Genomic DNA, 22098 nt, shown 5'->3' with positions numbered 1-22098 from the left:
GCGTGGCATTGTGGCACTGAGCGTGGGCGTGGCACTGAGCGTGGGCGTGGCACTGAGCGTGGCACTGAGCGTGGGCGTGGCACTGTGGCACTGAGCGTGGGAGTGGCACTGAGCGTGGGCGTGGCACTGAGCGTGGCACTGAGCGTGGGCGTGGCACTGAGCGTGGCACTGAGCGTGGCACGCACACAGGAGCTGCCTCTGGGTAAAGCTCAGACACAGGCCCCACTGAAGCTCTTTCATGGAACAAAGCAGAGGAACTACTGGCTACTTTACTGATATATACTTTACTGATATACACTTTACTGATATATACTTTACTGATATACACTTTACTGATATATACTTTACTGATATATACTTTACTGATATATACTTTACTGATATATACTTTACTGATACATACTTTACTGATATATACTTTACTGATACATACTTTACTGATATACTTTACTTATATACACTTTACTGATATACTTTACTGATATATACTTTACTGATACATACTTTACTGATATACTTTAATGATATATACTTTACTGATATACACTTTACTGACACATACTTTACTGATATATACTTTACTGATACATACTTTACTGATATACTTTACTGATATACACTTTGCTGATATACACTTTGCTGATATACATTTTACTGATATATACTTTACTGATATACACTTTATTGATATACACTTTACTGATATATATTTTACTGATATATACTTTACTGGTATACGGCCCTGCGACAAGTTGGCCACTGTCCAGGTTGTACCCCGCCTAAGGCCCGAAGTCACTGGGATAGGCTCCAGTCACCCGCGACCCCGAAAGGGAACAAGCGGTAGAAAATGGATGGATGGATATATACTTTACTGATACATACTTTACTGATACATACTTTGCTGATATATACTTCACTGATATACACTTTACTGATATACACTTTACTGATACACACTTTACTGATACACACTTTACTGATACACACTTTACTGATACACACTTTACTGATATACACTTTACTGATATATACTTTGCAGATATATATTTTACTGATGTACACTTTACTGAGTGATACTGTAGTGGCTCTGGTTGAAGGGCGGGGCTGTAGTGCAGGATGTCTATGACGCACCTGTACATTGTGTTGGAGCCGACAGCAGCAGAGTAAAGTAAATATCTGATCACAAGGAAAGAGCAGCCGTGTGGGTAATAGAGCTGGTCTGATGCACACTCACATTTGAAAAGTAGTTGAAAGCAAAATACAGGTCATTCAATATTCATGTACTACAGTGGAGTGTCTGTCTCCATGTGTCACAGACGCTTTGAACAGGATTCTGCTGTATGCCTCATCAGGACTTGTGCTCTCTTAATTCCAGCTCAGAGGAGAAAAGGGCCCAGCCAGCAAGGGCAGGCAACACTGTAAAACTGTAGTGTACTTTCAATTGCATTAAAAAAAAGAGATTTTTTAAAATGAGCTTTGTGTCTTTACGGACAGGACAGGACCCTGGTCACAAGATGTTGAATTCTAAAATGAGTTTCCTCTGTGGAGTCTTGAGCTTTTCCCTTGGCTGGGGAGAGCTCAGTTGTATTTGTGAGATTTACAAACAGAAAACACACAAATTAGCTTCTCAAACAGACTAAAAAACCTGAAAGTCACAAATGTCCACGTTAACGAGCACTTGACCAAAAAATGCAGACATTTCAAAAGACAAAGCTTCTAAAACATTAAATAAAATTGAAGCAAAGTGGGAATGGATAAGGGTCAAAGAAGGAACCAATGCTGTACAGGTCAGGGACTTATTGAATGCCTTAATGGTGAAACATTGATTCTTCCAAACAAACATGCTTCTGATGTAGACATGAATTAGATCATAAAATAATATACATTTTTAAACATATTTTTACAATTGGCTGTGAATATTACACTGAAGAACAATTTAATGATCTAAATAATATTTGTATAATTCACATTTGACAGTTGAGGTCTCTCCAGTAAAACGATCAGAAATAAAACAATACTTTCATTGCTTTAGGAAGAGGTTCAATATTATTGCAGTTACAGAAACATGTTTGAGGAATGACATCATAGATGAAGCACAGCTAGATGGATGTGAACGTTTTCAGCAAATAGGAAGATTAAAAGAGGAGGAGGGGTGGCATTATACATGAGTTCCAATTTGAATAGAAAAAGAGTAAATGCGTTAACACAGATTTGTAATGAAGGAATCAAATTGTGACAGTGGAAATTGCATCCACAACAGAAACAAAATTGTAATTCGCGGCATATATAGACCACCAAATTCTTGTGCTCATTAATTTACAGAAAGAATAATGGAATTGTTTGAGGACTAGGAATAAGAGGCAGTTTGTGTGCGGAGATTTTAACATTAACTTAGGAAACATGGATGACAAAACAGCAGCAGACTTTGTAAATTCAATCAATAGTCAAAGCTAGCTTCCATTAATACTCAAACCAACCACAATCACAGATCAAGACATTGTATTGAGTGGGATCCTATTTACAGATATTAATTAGCATTTGCTCATAACTGTATGGCATTACTGTAGCCAAACACAAGAATAAAACTAGATCATGTGCAATGGCTGAAGCCATTGCGAGTGTCTGTGTTCTTGCGTAAAAGTACTACATGTGTGTAAGTAGTACTGGTAGTACTACTTAAGATAAAAAGTCAGATTTAATTAACAACAAATTACATCAAAGCCGCGCTAGCGGCGATGATGGCTCTCGCCTTCCCACCCGTCCATGTTTTCTGCTGCGTTTTGCGTCATACCAACGACGCTCAATAATTCACAGTTGATGATTGCGTAGTTTGCGACTAAAAATAGTTGTTTGTCCTGACTAATTGCAAGATCGTGCTGAACGCAGACCTGAGCTCTAAAGCTCTAAAGACACACGTCAGAGTGGTATAAAGCTCTAAGACACACCTCAGAGTGGTATAAAGCTCTAAAGACACACCTCAGAGTGGTATAAAGCTCTAAAGACACACCTCAGAGTGGTATAAAGCTCTAAGACACACCTCAGAGTGGTATAAAGCTCTAAAGACACACCTCAGAGTGGTATAAAACTCTAAAGACACACCTCAGAGTGGTATAAAGCTCTAAAGACACACCTCAGAGTGGTATAAAGCTCTAAAGACACACCTCAGAGTGGTATGAAGCTCTTAAAGACACACCTCAGAGTGGTATAAAGCTCTAAAGACACACCTCAGAGTGGTATAAAGCTCTAAAGACAAACTTACTGCTTTTGACAACTTTTAACTAGGCACTTAAGAAAACTCCCAGTTGGAGGCTATCATATCCTTGATACCAAAAGAAGGGAATGACTGATTGGACTGTGCCTCATATAGACCTATTTCTATTCTGAATGTGGACTATGGTTTATACACCTCAATTATGTCCAAAATAATGGAACAAATCAGAATCAGAATAAGTTTTATTTCCATTGTCAATGAACAAAATTCACAAACACAGGAACTTGTCCTGGTGATCAATGCAACTCAAATGACAAAACATTGAACACTGAATAGTTACCAGATATATAAAAAGTAAGTAAGTAAAGTTAAGATGAGGTTAAAAATAGGCATGATATGTACATGAACAAAATATGTAGTGCAATAAGAAGTGACAGTGCAGTGAGTACAAAGTGCTTAGAAAGTGTTCATGAGTCCAACAGCAGAGGGAAAGAAACTGTTCTTGTGACGGGAGGTACTGGTCCGGATGGACCGTAGCTTCCTGCCTGAGGGGAGTGACCTCCTGCCTGAGGGGAGTGGCCTCCTGCTTGAGGGGAGTGGCCTCCTCCCTGAGGGGAGTGGCCTCCTGCTTGAGGGGAGTGGCCTCCTGCCTGAGAGGAGTGGCCTCCTGCCTGAGGGGAGTGGCCCTGTGTCCAGGGTGAGAAGGGTCGGCTGTGATCAGACCTGCTCGTCCGAGAGCCCTGGAGATGTACAGGTCCTGCAGAGATGGAAGTCTGCAGCCGATTACCTTCTCAGCAGAGGGCGCTGTAGTCTCTGTTTGTCCCTGGCTGTGGCTCCAGCGTACCACACAGTGATGGAGGAGGTGATGGAGGAGGTGATGATGGACTCAATGATGGCCGTGTAGAACTGCACCATCATCTCCGCTGTCAGCTTTACTTTCCTCAGCTGCTGCAGGAAGTACATCCTCTGCTGGGCCTTCTTGATGAGGAGCTGATGTTGGGCTCCCACTAGAGCTCCTGGTGATGGTGGTGCAGAGGAGGTGGAGGGAGTCCACAGTGGAGATGGGGGGGTCTGTGATAGTGAGGGGGGGGCTAGGGGGCTGGGACTTTCCTAAAGTCCACGATCATCTCCACTGTCTTCTGGGCGTTGAACTACAGGTTGTTACTGCTGTACCAGGACAACAGCAGCTGCACCTCCTGTAGACAGACTCATGCCCGACCCAGATGAGCCTGATGAGGGTGGTGTCGTCCACAAACTTGATTAGTTTTACGGAGTCGTCGCTGGAGGTGCAGCAGTTTGTGTACAGGGAGAAGAGCAGAGGAGAAAGTAGACAGCCCTGTGGAGCTCCTGTGCTGATAGTCCAAGTGTCTGAGACATTCTTCCCCAGCCGCACGTACTGCCTCCGATCCATCAGGAAGTGAGTGCTGAGGAAGTGAGGCACGTTGAGCTGGGAGAGCTTGTCCTGGAGCAGAGCAGGAGGATGGTGTTGAATGCAGAGCTGAAGTCCACAAACAGGCAGGGACGTGCATTCAGGGGAGGCAGTGCCTCACCTGTCAATCTTGAAAAAAATAATACTAATAAAATCATCTGGTATGTATTACAAACCCCCTTTCTGTTTGAACCCAATATCGAACAATATTTTGTCAAATAAGAATGTCAAAATGTTCAGATGTTTGCCATTCAGATACAAGGACGAGGCAGCACCTGCTCTGCCTCTGGGAGCACACACACACTGTATTCTCGATAATGTTTTAGACTCGCGTATTAATTATAAAACCGCAGTAAACGTTCACTCAGCGAGGCAACAGTACATGTGCCTCATGGAAGAGGGCGCTCCTGAGCCCGCCCGTGTGTGGACAGATGCTGACAGGTGCTCGTGTGTGGACAGGTGCTCTATCTACTTTGTTATTATTTTGTATGTAGAATCCGGACAATCTGGACGATTACATTTCCAAGTTAAAACGTTTCACAAATCTGGATTTTCCATCAAAGCAAGAGGTTATAACTAAAGGAGACCTACACCGGAGCTGAACAAGTCGCTTCAGACGGAGTGATATCTCTAAAAACGCAAGATGCATTTACACTACATTTAGCCTAGTGGTTAGAGACACGGCCTGGAGATTAAGCGATAGATGGATTGATTCCCACTTGCCCAATTTTTTTTTTTTTTTATGTTCAAACTTTTTAAACTTATAGATTGCTCAGTCTAATTGTTTTGGGATGAATTGTGTCAGAGATGAACGGAGGCAATGGTTCTTAAATTATTTTATAACATCAGTGTCAGATTAAAGTCAGGTTTGGTCGTTTTGCTGAGCGAGCTTTCATTGGTTTAAACTTTAGTGGATTGCACAATATTTTGTGAAATGTCTCAACATTTTGATGACACAAAACTGCAGAGCCTGTCAAAATATGCAAGGTTTTTTTACTTTGGGCGGAGCTAGTGGGACTGTATAGCAATGAATGAAGTCTCCTGCAGCTTCTTCTCTTTCTAGTCCAGAACGACATGTTTAAGGAGCTCTTTTGGGTTCATTCACGTTTGTAAATCTGACTCTGAAAGAGTCGGTGCCTCACTATCCCTGAATTTCACCGCACGTCACTGCAAACAGGATCCTGGAAAGTGTAATGAGTTTGCATTATTCTTTAATGACAAAGTTCAGGGCATTAAAAATGCTATAAATCCCACAATGCAAAAAATGACCCTAAAACCACCTAGACACTTAGAGCTGACTCACTTTGCACCTGTAACTGACAAAACTGTCCATGAGATTATCACCAGTCTGTGTTCATTTACATGCTGCCTCCATGTGTGACCCTCCAGATTTCTAAAGTCTGTGCTGAACAGTTTGTTAGCACCACTCACTCACATAGTTAACATGTCAGTTCAAACCCGTAGTGATCGGAGAAAAATAAATAAATATATATATATAAGATAAGATAAGATATTCCTTTATTGTCCCACATGGGGAAATTTCATTGAGGCAACGCCGGTAGATACAGAGGTAGATACAGAAGAAAAGAACAGATTTATAGGAAGTTTGAAAAACACTCTCAGTAGAAGATCTCCTATGAACAAAAACTCCCATAGACAAAACTTCCCATTACCCAACAAGGGATGGAGGGGGAAAATAATAAAGATAAAAATGAATAAATACATAAATACATAAATACCATTGCGTGTGATCGACAGTAATTGCACATGAATATGTGTCACAACGGCAAATGGATGGCACATGAATTTCACAGTAATTGCACATGAATCACGACAGTAATTGCACATATGACAGAATTGCACATGGTTAGGTCAGTATTGCGAGTGTTCAGGACTAACAGTATTTGTTATAAAGTCTGACAGCAGCAGGAAGGAAAGACCTGCGAAACCTTTCCTTCACACAGCGAGGGTGGATCAGTCTCTGAAGCCGCTCTCCGCTCTCTCTTCGGACAGAGTGTCCTGCTGGAGGTGACACTCATGGTCCAGCATAGATGTGAATCTAGCCAGGACCCTTCTGTCCCCCACCTCCTGCACCGAGTCCAGAGCGCAGCCCAGGACGGAGCTGGATTCTTGATGACTTTGTCCAGCCTCCTCCTCTCCCTCTCTATGATGCTGCTGCTCCAGCAGGCCACACCGTACAGGAGGGCTGATGCTACCACAGAGTCGTAGAAGGTCTTCAGGAGTGGCCCTGTCACTCCAAAAGACCTGAGTCTCCTCAGGAGGTAGAGCCGACTCTGGCTCTTCCTGTACAGTGCATCTGTGTTATGAGTCCAGTCCAGTTTGTGGTTCAGATGAACACCCAGGTACTTGTATGAGTCCACTCTCTCAATGTCCCTTCCCTCGATGTTCACTGGTGAGGGGGCAGTGGGGTGGCGTCTGCGGAAATCCACCACCATCTCCTTGGTCTTCCCCGCGTTTATGAGGAGGTGATTCCGCTGACACCAGTCCACAAAGTCCTGCGCCAGTCCCCTGTACTCCGCATCATCGTCGTCCGTGATGAGTCCGATAATGGCAGAGTCGTCAGAGAACTTCTGCAGGACACAGCTGTCCGTGTCATGTCTGAAGTCTGCAGTGTAAAGGGTGAAGAGAAAGGCCGCGAGGACAGTGCCCTGGGGCGCCCCCACACTACAGGTCCGAGTGTCAGACACACTGTCCCGTGCTCTCACAAACTGGGGTCGGTCTGTGAGGTAGTCCAGGATCCACTCTGCCAGGTCATACTCCACACCAGCCGTCTCCAGCTTGTCCCTCAGGAGCAGCGGCTGGATGGTGTTGAAGGCGCTGGAAAGATCAAAGAACAATCCTCACAGAGCTGCCAGGCTTTTCCAGGTGAGAGCGAAAGCAGTGCAGCAGGGAGATGACGGCGTCCTCCACTCCGATGCCAGGCTGGTATGCGAACTGCAGCGGGTCCATGGCTGAGCTCACAGTGGAGCGGAGGTGGTCCAGGACCAGCTGCTCCAGTGTCTTCATCAGGTGGGACGTGAGAGCCACCGGCCTGAAGCTGTTGAGGTCTTTGGCGCGCGGTGTCTTGGGCACAGGTACCAGACACAGGTACCACAGGTCTGGAAGACCTGTGGTACCACCCTCAGCTTCAGGCTCATGTTGAAGACATGCTCCATAACTCCACACAGTTCATCTGCGCAGGACTTAAGGAGCCTGGGGCTGATGCCGTCAGGTCCTGCTGCCTTCCTCACTTTAATCCTCTTCAGCTCACTCCTCACCTGTGCTGCTGTGACAGTCAGTGGTTGGCAGGGGGACTGTGTGCTGGGGGGATGGGTGAGTCCAGGCGAAGTGGGGAGCTGATGGTCCGGGGCGGAGAAATGAAGAGGAACGGATGCAGGGCATTGTCCAGCTGTGGAAGAGGGATTTTGAAGCCTGAGATGGTTTTCAGGCTTCTCCACACTCCCTGAATGTTCTTCTGATGCAGCCGCTCCTCCATCCTCCTCTTGTAGCCGGCTTCAGCCTGCCTGATCTTCCTCCTCAGCTCTTTCTGCACAGTCCTCAGCTCCTCCTTGTTCCCTGACCTGAAGGCTCTCTTCTTCTCCTTCAGCAGAGCCTTCAGCTCACGGTTAATCCACGGCTTGTTGTTTGGAAAACACCGCACCGTCCGGGAGGGAACAAACTGGTTTAGACTAATTTAGATATTATTTGCTAGAAAAGTTATGATGTATAAGCCTTAAAGGAATAATGGAGGATTTTTGTCTCATTTCCTCGTGGCGTGGACAGCCGAGTAGTTCATTCACATGTCAATCATAGGATGCACCTACTGCACACCTGCAGCCTCGTCCCCAGGAGAACAGCATGTTTCCCTGGCTGCGCATGCGTGGTTGATGTGCCGGTAAGTGTCTAAGCGCATGGATCTATTATAATATAGTTCCTTCAGTGACAGGACAAAATTAAGACGGAGAAAGACAGTTCGAGCTCAGAAGAGACGGAAATCTACGGAGACGAGAGATGATGCGATCCGTCACGCTAATAAACAAACGCATGTGTCGCAATGAGGATTTTGTGTGCTTCTGCACAGGGTGAGTGCGCATGCGCACTTCCGCTTGGGTTTTCTAATCGGCGAAAAATAATAACACAATAATAACAGCAACTCCCCTAACAGAGATTGGGTACAAACTCAATAACTGTCTGAAAAAGGCAGCGACTGACCTGAGAGATAAGATGATCGTAGACATACTTGGCTTGAATTTAAAAAAAGCGCGGAGAGAAGTGAGTCAATTGAGGCCAAGAGAGGTGCAATGAAAAGGCGAAGAGTGCTGCCCGTTGGTCGAGTGGTTAAGTCACAGCACACGAATGCCAGGCTCCAAGTGCAGCCGGCCACAGTGATGTGAGTTTGAATCCCGACTCCAACAATTTCTGTCTTCTGGTGTCTAATAAAGGCTATGGGCAACAAAGAAAAGAAAAAAATAAAAGGTACAACCAGTTGCCCATACCTGAAGCCAAACAATGGCCATCTGCCTAAAGAGGTACACAGAAGATATTGAAGCTGTTCGCAATTCCTTTAGGCCAATGTTAAACAACAAGTGACCATCAGATGTGGTATATACCAAGGAGATGCTCTGTCCCCACTGTTGTTCTGCATAGTTACAAACCCCCTCAGCCAAATAAGCAACATGGCTGGCTATGGAATGGAGCCATAATCAGTCACATGGATGACATCAAGCTGTATGCTAAGAGCGAGTACTGATCCACAAGACCAGGATCTACAGGATGTATTTCGGGCTTAAGAAGTGTAGCTGGAAAGTATCAAAGAGAGGGAAGGTAGTCCACACAGAAGAAACTATAGTAGACATTGAGGATGGTTAAAGGTACATTGGAATACTACAGGCAAATGGTAACATCAAAGAGGTAAAGGAAAGCAGCAACAGCCACATACCTACAAGTAAGGCAAGTCCTAAGAAGCCAGCTCAATGTCATGTCCCAGGCAATAAAAAGCTACGCCCTGCCAGTGATCCAATATCCTGCAGGAGTAATAAAGTGGCAACAAAGCCACAAAATCCAGCACCCTGAGAGTGAATACTAGCTGTCAGGAGGGAGGCCGTGAACTAATGATAATGAGAGCCACTATCCAGAATGAAACATCCAAGATTTACAAGTACATCAAGGACAAGGACCCTACAGATGATGTGCTCAGTGAATGTCTCAGGCGATTGGATTGGGAACAGTGGATGAGGTGCTGGAGGAGGGACCATCATGGGAAGACAAATCCCTACATGGGATGTACCACCGGATAGCACAGAGTACTCATCATGGATGCACAGGAACAGACTCTGAGCACCAGAGCAATAGAGGCCCAGATATGTAACACTTGAGACCCAAGGTGTGGAAAGAGGCCCCAGAGACAATCCAGAACATAACTGAAGGGTGTAAGATGCTGGCAGAGAAAGCATACATGGAGCGCCATAACCAAATGGCTAGCATAGTGTACAGGAACATCTGTGCTGAATATAGCCTGGAAATCCCAAGGTCAATGTGGGACTTCCAGATACAGACTGACAGAATGGTAATGGCAACCCAACCAGACATGGCAGAGAAACGCCATTGTGGTTGATGTGGCAATACCAAATTATGGCAACAGCAGGTAAAAGGAAAAGGAGAAACTGGGGGTATACCAAGGGCTCAAAGAAGAGCTGGACAGGGCCTGGAAGGTGAAAGGAAAAGTGGTGCCCATGGTTATCAAAGCACTCGGGGCTGTGACCCACAAACTGGAAGAGTGTCAGTTCACAATCATCCAGAGATGTTCAATTGGGTTCAAGTCTGGGCTCTAGCTAGGCCACTCAAGGACATTCACAGAGTTGTCCTGTTGCCACTCCTTAGTTTTGCTAGCTGTGTGCTTAGGGTCATCTTGTTGGAAGATGAACCTTGGCCCAGTCTGATGTCCAGAGTGCTCTGGTGCAGGCTGCATCTTTCCATTGATCCTGACTCCCAGTTTCTGCAGCTGAAAAAAAACGTGGACCACCATGCTTCACTGTAGGGATGGTGGTACTGGCCAGGTGATGAGACACTTGTTATTCAGGCCAAAGTGTTCAATCTTTTCTATTTTTGTTTCTCATGATCTGAGTGTCTTTCAGAGGCCTTTTTGCAAACTCCAGGCGGCTGCCATGTGTTTTTTACTGAGGAGTGGCGTTCGTCTGGCCACTTTACCACACAAGCCTGATTGGTGAAGTACTGCAGAGATGGTTGTTCTTCTGGAAAGTTCTCCTCTCTCCACAGAGACATGCCAAAGATCTGTCAGAGTGACCATAGGGTTATTGGTCACCTCACTGACTAAGGCCCTTCTCCCCTGATTGCTCAGTTTGGCCGGGCAGCCAGCTCTAGCTCTAGGTGATGAAGGCGACTGTGCTCCTAGGAACCTTCAATGCTGTAGATTTTTTTTCTTACCCTTTTCCTGATGTGTGCTTTGATACAATCCTGTCTCTGAGGTCTACAGACAGTTGCTTGGACTTCATGGCCTGGTTTGAGCTTTGGGACCATATAAACAGGTGCTTTTCCAGATCATGTCCAGTCAACTACATTTTGCCACAGGTGGACTCAAGTCAATTTGTAGAAGCATCTCAAGGATGATAAGAGGTAAAAGATGTACCTGAGCTCAATTTTGTCATGGAAATAATGTGCATACTTACGTACATATGATTTTTTTTGTCTTTTTTTTTCAGAATCAGAATGACTTAAAATAAATTTGCAAATAATTCTATCGACCTTCTTTCAAGTTGTTATTATGGGGTATTGTTTGGAGAATTGCAATAAGGCGGTTACATAACAAAATGTGGAAAAAGTGAAGCTCTGTGAATACATTACAGATGCACTGTACCTATCTTGCACTTGCTCAATTACAGATGATTAATTGCAAAGAAAAAAATCTGTGTTTCACTTTGTAGATTTCAGTGATTTTACTTGTATTATGCGGAGATGTGGACAAGTAACTGGGGTCTTTAGCTCAAGTTCACATTCAGAGTCATCACAGATCTGCTCTTTCACTTCAGACCTCATTATCAGCTCAAACCAAGCCTCCTTGTGACACCAATACATTACAGCGTACATTTGTACTTTTACTGTGCCCAATCAGTTAGAAGCTCAAGACTTAAGTAATACATAAGTATACAGTGCTTTTCAATAATATTGAAGTAAAATAAAATACACATATAGTGGAGGGGGGTCTTCAAATTCATTTAAAAATGTCTTATTTTCCCACATGTGGAACATTCCAGGTAAAGCAATGACATCTCCATTAAGATCAGCAGGTGGTGTGACATCCACCAGAAAAGTGACATGCACTTTTAGCAGTGGGTCCTGCCCCTCCTCTGACATATTACATAATTAAAGTTGACGGTGAAGTGACGGATCACACACTGAGCTGTACAAACTGAGCTGACGTGATGTTTGTGTGTGTGTTTGTGCTGTAGCTGGAAAAGAAACAGATGACCCCGCCCTTTGTGCCTCAGATCTCCGACGAGCTGGGCCTGGAGAACTTCGACACACAGTTCACGAATGAGCCTGTGCAGCTAACGCCCGACGACCAGTGAGTTCACTCTGTCCTGATCATGCCACAATATGTCAGGAACATATTATGATACAGTTGACATGTGACAAAGAAATACTACTGTAAAAATGTATGTGTCTTTCAATAGTGATATTTCGTAAGATGTATTTCTTAATGCGGTATCAACACATTTTAATATCACTGGTACTGGCAGCCATAACATGTATTGTATCCAATGGTGAAGGACTGTAATTCCCAGCCCCAGGCACACATTTTTCAAATTTAAGATAGGAAATAGTGAAATAAGGAAGTATGTATATAAAATAACATAAAAATCATAATCAAGTATATGAATAAATAATGTTGTCGTTAATAAGGATGATTTGCTTATCTCACAATGTGATATTATTTTGGCAAAAACCTTGCAGTAAAATCTTTTTTGAAATTAAAAAAAAAATATTAACATTTATTTAGCCAGGTAAAAAGAGAGCAAAATCTCTTTTTCAAGGGGGGCTTGGGAAAAAGTGGGAGACTTCCTGCACTTCCTTCCACTAATGACATTGGGCTAGAGACACGCATTCGCTTCACTGCTACAAACATTTGCCTTAAAAATCACTGTTTCACCCACATAATCCCAAGAAATGAGGAGCAATAGATGAGTAAAAACCAACAACGCAGGACAGGTAACGCAACGGGAGCTAAAAAAAAGCTGATGAACCGTGGGCTCGGTGGAAATCTGACTGCCTAGGTAACGAAGCTAGCATGGCTAACAAGAGTAGCACGGCTCCAAAAAACGCGCACCCCACCACTAAGCCAAGCTGAGGTGAGAGCGGGGAACAACAATACGAGGCTTGACCATATGGACGCCGAAATATTTTTTATTAAAACTATTTTTGCGGAATTCTCTCTTTGTTTTTTCAAATAGCAAAAACCCCTGAGTGAAATCAGCTCACGCAACCTCAATTCAGACCATGGAGAGTTCCAAGCTGTGGCAGCAGCATAGAAAAAGACAGATTCCCCCAATAATTCTATAATTCTGAACTGGAGGTACTGACAAGCAATAAATGTCTCGTGAGTGCAGGGCATAGTGAGCCTCTACCGTACTATGGCCATCGTACTGCCGCTTCTGTCCCAACGTCTTTGTTTTGTTTTGTTAGTCGTTTCCATTGTTTTCTTTTGTTCCCGCGTCTCTGTGTTGTCTTCTGTCTACATCCCTGTTCCTTAACTTCATCGGACATTACTGCACCGTCCATCGCTCATCTCCTCCCTCACTCCTGGACTATCTACTGCCCTAGCCGCCAGCTAACAGCTGGCTTAACACCTGCGGAGGTCCGTCATGGTATCGCGGGGCCTCCCTGCCGTGCAGACAAGGTCTGGGGCAACCAACGCCACTCACTCCACCAGCTTCAACACCCGGTCCACTGCTGCTTTTTCACAACTCTCTGCCCACCAGCTTCTAGTTAACCAGCCTCTAGCCACCGCCAACATTCTAACTGGATTACTCTCATCTGCTGCTACGTTCCATCTCCTCCTCGGACTATCACTCCCACGCCTCCAGGCCACCGCTCCACCAACTTCTCGCCTACTCACCTACACCGCTGCTCACCTTCACCTCCTCAACCATAACCACCGTCTGCCTCTGCAGCTAGCTCAGCTGGGATCCTTCACCGGCCCCGCTACATCCACAGGGGCTCTGGTCTCTCCCATAACCAACACTCCAACGACGGCTCACCTATCCCCTCATTCTGGACTAGTTTTCGCCCCCCTGTCACCCCCACCTGCCGCACTGCCAACCTCAGCAACCTCCGCCCCCCCACCCCTGCGCCCCCATCCATCTCCGCGCCCCCATCCATCTCCCTTGCACTGCTGAACTGCCGCTCCCTCGCCAACAAATCACCTGTTATATCTGAACTGCTACTGGACAATAACATTGATCTGCTTCTCCTCTGTGAAACATGGCAACAGCCCCTGGACTTCTATGCTCTCAACCAAGCCACTCCCTCCAACTACACTTACACTGCCAAACCCCGCCTCTCCGGGCGTGGGGGAGGTCTTGCTGTTATTCATAAAAAATCTACATCCATCACTGAACTGAACCTCAACCTTCCATCCATCTCATCATTTGAATACCTCGCCTTCTCCCTCCCCAACTCTATCACCGCTATCCTGATCTATCGTCCCCCAAAGCCCCACCCCTCTTTCCTCACTGAATTGTCTGAACTCCTCACCATCGCATCCTCTCTCTCTGCCCGCCTCCTACTCACTGGTGACTTCAACATCCACATTGACTGCCCCAACGCCCCACTGACATCCGACTTCCTCTCTCTCCTGGACTGCTTCCATCTCACCCAACATATTGACTTCCCCACCCATACCAAAGGCCACACTCTGGACTTAGTCTGTTCCTCTCTCCTACCCATATCTAAGCCCCACCCCCTCCCCTTCCCACTCTCTGATCATCTCTGCATCCTTTTCTCCGCCCCCCTACCCTCGCCCCACAACCCCAGAAAACGCACCATCACCTACCGCAATATCAAGTCAGTCAACCCCCTCACGCTCTCCCAGCTCATATCCTCTGCTTTCCCCCCTGACTCCCCCCCCTCTTCCCCCGACGACTATGCTGTCATGCTCAACACCACCCTCTCCGACTCCCTTGACTCCCTAGCCCCCTGGAAAACCTCCTCCGTCTCATACATCAACCCCGCCCCCTGGTACACCCCTGAACTCCGCACCATGAAGCAGACTGGCCGCCAACTCGAACGACTCCTCAAAAGAACCCGCCTCACCGTCCACGCCGAAGCTTTCAAATTACACATCTCCTCCTACCGTGACGCTCTCCAAGCCGCCAAATCTGCCCACCTCTCCACCCTCATCAACAGCTCCCACCGGAGCCCTCGCACCCTGTTCTCCACCGTCAACAAGCTGCTCCAGCCACCGGACATCACTCCACCCTCCTCCCCTGACCTCTGCAACTCTTTCCTCCTTGCCTTCAATGACAAAATTTCCAAAATCAACAGCTCCATGACTGCCGTCTCCATTAACTCCATCACCACCCCCACCCCTGCCCCCCCTCCGCTCCCTGACCACCCACCCTTCCCTGCCCTCACCACCTTCTCCTCTGTTAACTCCTCTCATATCATAGACCTCATCACCGCTTCCAAAACCACCACCTGCTCTCTCGACCCCCTCCCAATGAATCTAACCAAGGCCTGCCTCCCTGCTCTCATCCCCCATCTCACCACCCTCTTCAACCAGTCTTTATCCCTCGGCCATGTTCCTTCCATCTACAAACTGGCCTCCATCACCCCCATCCTCAAAAAACCCACCCTAGACTCCGCCAACCTCTCCAACTACCGCCCCATCTCCAACCTGCCGTTCCTCTCAAAAACGCTGGAACGCATCGTCGCCGCCCAACTTCACACCCACCTCCAGTCAAACAACCTCTATGAACCCCTCCAATCTGGCTTCCACCCACTTCACAGCACTGAAACAGCCCTGGTCAAAGTACTCAACGATCTCCTCACCTCTGCAGACTCCGGGGCCCTCAACATCCTGTTACTACTAGACCTCAGCGCAGCCTTTGACACTATAAACCATTCCATCCTCCTACAAAGGCTGCGCCAACTGGGTGTTGAGGGCTCTGCACTTGACTGGCTCACATCCTACCTCACCAACAGGCAAGAGTTCATTTCCCTCTCCGGTCACTCATCCACCCTCTCCCCAGTAACGCAGGGGTCCCCCAGGGCTCAGTCCTCGGCCCCCTCCTCTTCATCTGCTACATCTTCCCCCTTGGTCACATCCTCCGCCAACTCAACCTGGACTTTCACTGCTACGCTGACGACACCCAGATATACCTCACCACCAAATCCACCCAAAACCCTCCCCTCAGCCACATTGAAACCTGCATCTCTACAATAAAATCATGGCTCACTCTCAACTTCCTCAAACTGAACAGTGACAAAACAGAGCTCCTCCTCATTGGCACCAAATCCACTCTCAATAAAACTGGTCCCTTTTCACTCAGCATCGACACCTCGACCATCACCCCCTCTACCCTGGTACGCAATCTCGGTGTCATCATGGACCCCACCCTCTCCTTCACTCCCCATGTCAGCCACATTGTCAAGACCTCATACTTCCACCTCCGCCGCATCGCCTAAATCCGACACTGCCTCACCCTCCCCGCTGCTGAATCCCTCATCCATGCCTTCATCTCCTCCCGCCTTGACTACTGCAACTCCCTCCTCACTGGCATCTCCTCCCATTCCCTCCACAGACTCCAAATGGTCCAAAACTCCGCTGCCCGCCTCCTCACCCACACCCGGTCCCGTGATCACATCACTCCCGTTCTCCGCTCTCTCCACTGGCTCCCCATCAAGCAGCGCATAAACTTTAAAATACTCCTCCTCACCTTCAAAGCTCTTCACCACCTTGCCCCCCCCTACCTGTCTGACCTCCTCATCCCCCACCGCCCCACCCGAGCTCTCCGATCCTCCTCCTCTCTCACCCTGACTGCACCAACATCCCGACTCAAAACTTTTGGCGACAGAGCATTCTCCCGAACAGCACCCCGACTCTGGAACTCCCTCCCCCAACCTGTCCGCCACTCTCCCTCACTCACAACATTCAAATCCCGCCTAAAAACATACCTCTTCACCCAAGCCTATGACCTCCCCTACCCCTCGCCTCCTCTACCCCATTGCCTACACTTCTACCCCCTGTTACATCCCCATCTTTTTCTCTCTACTTCTTCTGTCTTGTTCATTTTATCTGTATATTAATGTGTTCTGTACGTGTTGTCCCCCCTGTCTGTAAATACCCCCCCCTTTTTTATTATGTTCAGCGTCTTTGGGTCACTGAAAAGCGCTATATAAATAAAAGTTATTATTATTATTATTATCGTACGGACCTGTGGACAGTCACGCAGGGCCATCGTACTGACTGTCACTGTACTGACCTGTGGGCAGGCAGGGCCACTGTACTGACCTGTGGACAGTCACAAAGGGTCACTGTACTGACCTGTGGACAGGCAGGGTCACTTTACTGACCTGTGGACAGGCAGGGCCACTGTACTGACCTTTGGACAGGCAGGGCCACTGTACTGACCTGTGGACAGTCACAAAGGGTCAATGTACAGACCTGTGGACAGGCAGGGTCATTGTACTGACCTGTGGACAGGCAGGGTCACTTTACTGACCTGTGGACAGGCAGGGTCACTGTACTGACCTGTGGACAGGCAGGGTCACTGTACTGAAATCCCGCCTTTGCAGTCAGATTACAATGGCAGTCTGACATCTTGAGGCTCAAAGTTTGTTGTCTCCTTGGCATAAAATGTTCCTGCGTTTTGGATGGAATCGTGTGCAGTTACATCACAGACAGAGGAATTCCTTTATAGAAATCAACACCATTTTTTCTACACAAAGTGCCACTTGTAAAATGTAAAATGATGATACATATTTACCTCTAAATCATGTTTCTCCAGGGATGTCATCAAGAGAATAGACCAGTCTGAGTTCGAGGGCTTCGACTACATCAACCCTCTGTTGATGTCCTCTGAAGAGACAGTCTAAGGACCCCATGTGCACATATGTCCACACCAGACTCTGCTGGTCTCTGCTGGTCTCTGCTGGTCTCTGCTGGACCTGGAGCACTCCATGCAGATGCCGTCCCCAGAGCGAGCCTTGGATCCTGGGGCTCAACACATCAGAATCTCCCAGACTTTGAAGGACAGAGTTGGACTCACACCCACGTCCTGAACATCTTCTGCACTTTTTTGAGTTAATTCCTTTTTAAATGTTGTCTTGGTACAGACAACAAGAATGTACTATACAAATATTTATAATGTGTAATTTAAATGATTATAAATTACGAGTGAACTGAATAATGCTTTTTCATCAATGCTCACACCTTCTGTTTTCTGTCTATTTTTTAGATTTTTGTTTAGTTATATATTTTGAGACCGATTTTCAAATTTCTGTGTATTTTTTAATTTAAGAGGTTCAAGTGTATTTGTTAGTAGGATATCTACGGAGGTTTGAGGAGCAGAGATCCAGAGGAGAGCCAGCCTCCACCAACCTCCACCACCCTCCACCCATCAGCACTGCTCCGGCCCCATGTCCAGGGAAAAGGACAAATGTCATCCACCTATCTCAGCAGAATGTACCCACACTAGCTTAGAGGCTATGCTAACAGGCTATGCTAACAGGCTACGCTAACAGGAGTTTAAAGGTCCCATGTTATGTGTTCTTTTGGTGTTTGATAACGACCTTTTTATTGCTTGAAATAATGTTTAGAGAATAAAGATATAACATACCCAGACACTTCTTCCAATTCCTCTGGGGGGATCAAGGCCAGCCGAGAGACATAGTCCCTCCAGCGTGTCCTGGGTCTTCCCCGGGGCCTCTTACCGGTGGGACATGCCCGAAACACCTCCCCGGGGAGGCGCCCAGGAGGCATCCGGAACAGATGCCCGAGCCACCTCAGCTGGAGGAGCAGCGGCTCTACCCCGAGCTCCTCCCGTGTAACTGAGCTCCTCATCCTATCTCTAAGGGAGCGCCCAGCCACCCGGCGGAGGAAACTCATTTTGACCGCTTGTATCCGCGATCTTGTCCTTTCGGTCATTACCCAAAGCTCATGACCATAGGTGAGGGCAGGAACGTAGATTGACCGGTAAATCGAGAGCTTTGTCTTTGGACTCAACTCCTTCTTTGCCACAACAGTTCAATGCAGCGACTGCATCACTGCAGCCGCTGCACCGATCCAACTGTCAATCTCACGCTCCATCCTTCCCTCACTCATGAACAAGACCCTGAGATACTTGAACCTTTTTCCGGTTGAGAACCATGGCCTCGGTTTTGGAGGTGCTGATTCTCATCCCAGGAGCTTCTCACTCAGCCGCAAACCGTCCCAGTGCATGCTGCAGGTCCGGGTTTGATGGAGCCATCAGGACAACATCGTCTGCAAACAGCAGAGATGAGATCCTGTGGTCCCCAAACCGGACACCCTCCAACCCCTGACCGCACCCTCCGACCCCTGACTGTGCCTAGAAATTCTGTCCATAAAAACTATGAACAGAACCGGTGACAAAGGGCAGCCCTGAGGAGTCCAACATGCTCTGGGAACAGGTCTGACTTACTGCCGGCAATGAACACAGCTCCTGCTGCGGTCATACAGGGACCGAACAGCCCTGAGCAAAGGACCCCGTACTCCCGGAGTACACCCCAAAGGACACCCCGAGGGACACGGTCGAAAGCCTTCTCCAGATCCACAAAGCACATGTGGACTAGTTGGGCAAACTCCCAGGAACCCTCGAGCACCCAATGGAGAGTCTAGAGCTGGTCCAGTGTTCCACAACCAGGACCAAAACCGCTCTGCTCCTCCTGAATCCGAGGTTTGACTATCTCCTCTCCAGTACCTGGAATAGACCTTACCGGGGAGGCTGAGGAGTGTGATCCCTCTGTAGTTGGAACACTCCCTCCGGTCCCCCTTCTTGAACAGAGGGACCACCACCCCGGTCTGCCCCCGGCACTGTCCCCGACCGCCACGCAATGTTGCAGAGACGTGTCAGCCAAGACAGTCCTACAACATCCAGAGACTTAAGGTACAACCTCAGTGACTTCAGCTTGGGTGATGGACGAGCCAGCCTCTGAGTCCCCGGTCTCTGCTTCCTCTTCGGAAGACGTGACGGTGAGATTAAGGAGATCCTCAAAGTATTCCTTCCACCGTCGGACGACATCCCCAGTCGAGGTCAGCAGTTCTCCACCCGCACCATAAACGGTGTTGGTGAAGCACTGCTTCCCCCTCCTGAGGCACCGGACGGTTTGCCAGAATTTCTTTGGGGCCTCCCCGAACTCCTCCCAGCCCCGGGTTTTTGCCTCTGCGACAGCACGAGCTCCGGCCCCCTTTGCCTGCCGATACCTGTCAATGACCTCAGGAGACCTACAAGCCTGAGTGGCCTGATAGGCGTCCTTCTTCAGCCTGACGACATCTCTTACTTCCGGTGTCCACCACTGGGTTCGGGGGTTGGCGCAACAACAGGCACCGGAGACCTTGCGACCACAGCTCCGAGCAGCCGCATCAACAATGGAGCCGGAGAACATGGTCCACTCGGACTCAATGTCCCCAGCCTCCCCCTGGACATGGGAGAAGCTCTCCCGGAGGTGCGAGTTGAATACCCTACTGACAGAGGGCTCCGCAAGACGTTCCCAATAGACCCTCACAATGCGCTTGGGTCTGCCAAGTCTGTCCGGCTTCCTCCTCCGCCAGCAGATCCAACTCACCACCAGGTGGTGCTCCTACAGCTCTGCCCCTCTCTTCACCTGAGTGTCCAAGACACGCAGCCCGAGGTCAGATGACATGACAACAAAATCGATCATTGACCTCCGGCCTAGGGTGTCCTGGTGCCACGTGCACTGATGGACACCCTTGTGCTTGAACATGGTGTTCGTTATGGACAATCCAATAACTGAACACCGCTCGGGTTCAGATCGGGGCTCCTCATCTCTCCAAGTGTCACTGTCATTGCCCCCGTGGGCGTTGAAGTCCCCCAGTAGAACAACGGAGTCCCCGGTCGGTGCACTGTACAGTACCACTCCCAAGGACTCCAAGAAGGCCGGGTACTCTGCACTGCTGTTCGACCGTAGGCCGACACAACAGTGAGAGACCTGTCCCCCACCCAAAGGCGTATGGACCCGACCCTCTCGTCCACCAGGGTGAACTCCAACACGTGGCCGCTGAGCTGAGGGGTTATAAGCAAGCCCACACCAGCCCCACCTCTCCCCGCAGGCAACACCAGAGAAGTGGAGCGTCCAGCCCCTCTCGAGGAGATAGTTCCAGAGCCCAAACTGTGCGTTGAGGTGAGGCCGACTATATCTAGTCGATACCGCTCAACCTCCCACACGAGCTCAGGCTCTTTCCCCCCCAGCGAGGTGACATTCCATGTCCCCAGAGTTAGCTTCTGTGTCCGGAGATCTGGTCGCCGAGGCCCCTGCCGTCGACTGCCGCCCAGATCACTCTGCACCATCCACTTATGGATCCTCCTGCGGGTGGTTGGCCCACGGGAGGGCGGCCCCATGTCGCTCTTTCGGGCTGTGCCCGCCACCAGGCGCTCGCCGTCGAGCACCCACCCCAGGCCTGGCTCCAGGATGGGGCCCCGGTGACGCCAATCCGGGCGACGTAACTGGCCTTGTTGTTTTACCTGTCATGAAGGGCTTCTGAACCGCTCTTTGTCTGACCCGTGGATTAGAGTGAATCCACTGGTCCATATTCACCTGCGACAGTGAAACATAGACATAAACTTGTCTGCATCATTGTGACAGAACACATTTTCGCAGCATATCAAATGACCTAACGGTCAGCAAGTAGAGATTGAACAGAAGGGGTACCCGGACTGACCCTTGGGGCACCCCACAGGTCAGGGGCATGTGGTCTGAGACACAAAGTACTTCCTTTCTTCCAGATAGGACATTAACCAGTTTAGGGCGGGGCCAGTGATACACATCCAGTCCTCTAGTCTCTGTAAGCGGGTCCCATGATCGACGGTGTCAAAAGCAGCATCAGATCTAATAATAATAACTTTTATTTATATAGCGCTCATCTAACAGAATTAAGACTGAGGCTTTGCCCGTGTTAGTGTTCAGGCGGATGTCATTTGTCACCTTGGCAACAGCAGTCTCAGTCAGAGGCAGACCCAGACATTATAAACATCAGGGGCTTAGCCCAAAAAGAAAGAGAGGAGATTCATTCAGGTCAATATTATGTGGTTTTAGTGCCCCCAATACTGTATTTCCTGTACATACAGTAACCCTCCAAAGGCAAAGAAAAAACATGGCCTTTTTGCCTTCTCAAAGCAGAGCTCATTCCTCCACAAAACGTGGAACAGATCAGCAGAGGTGGTAGCATTTAGTTACATTTACT

The 22098-nt window shown here is 48.0% G+C and overlaps 1 protein-coding gene across 1 annotated transcript in view; it reads left to right on the top strand.

Annotated features, from left to right (window-relative positions):
- The window catches only part of LOC140363035 (protein kinase C zeta type-like), a 111789-nt gene extending 93937 nt beyond the window's left edge, over nucleotides 1-17852 (top strand). Inside the window, exons 12-13 of the mRNA XM_072449349.1 lie at nucleotides 12107-12222; nucleotides 17666-17852. Of these exons, the coding sequence (XP_072305450.1) occupies nucleotides 12107-12222; nucleotides 17666-17753 (204 nt within the window). The 3' untranslated portion in view covers nucleotides 17754-17852. The remainder of the gene's footprint in view (nucleotides 1-12106; nucleotides 12223-17665) is intronic.
- The last annotated feature ends 4246 nt before the right edge of the window (nucleotides 17853-22098 follow it).

This window comes from Eucyclogobius newberryi, unplaced genomic scaffold, assembly GCF_026437365.1.
Source record: "Eucyclogobius newberryi isolate DKJ021-1_F unplaced genomic scaffold, fEucNew1.0.hap1 SCAF_17, whole genome shotgun sequence".
NCBI lineage: Eukaryota > Metazoa > Chordata > Actinopteri > Gobiiformes > Gobiidae > Eucyclogobius > Eucyclogobius newberryi.
This window is presented reverse-complemented; position numbering and strand designations above follow the sequence as displayed.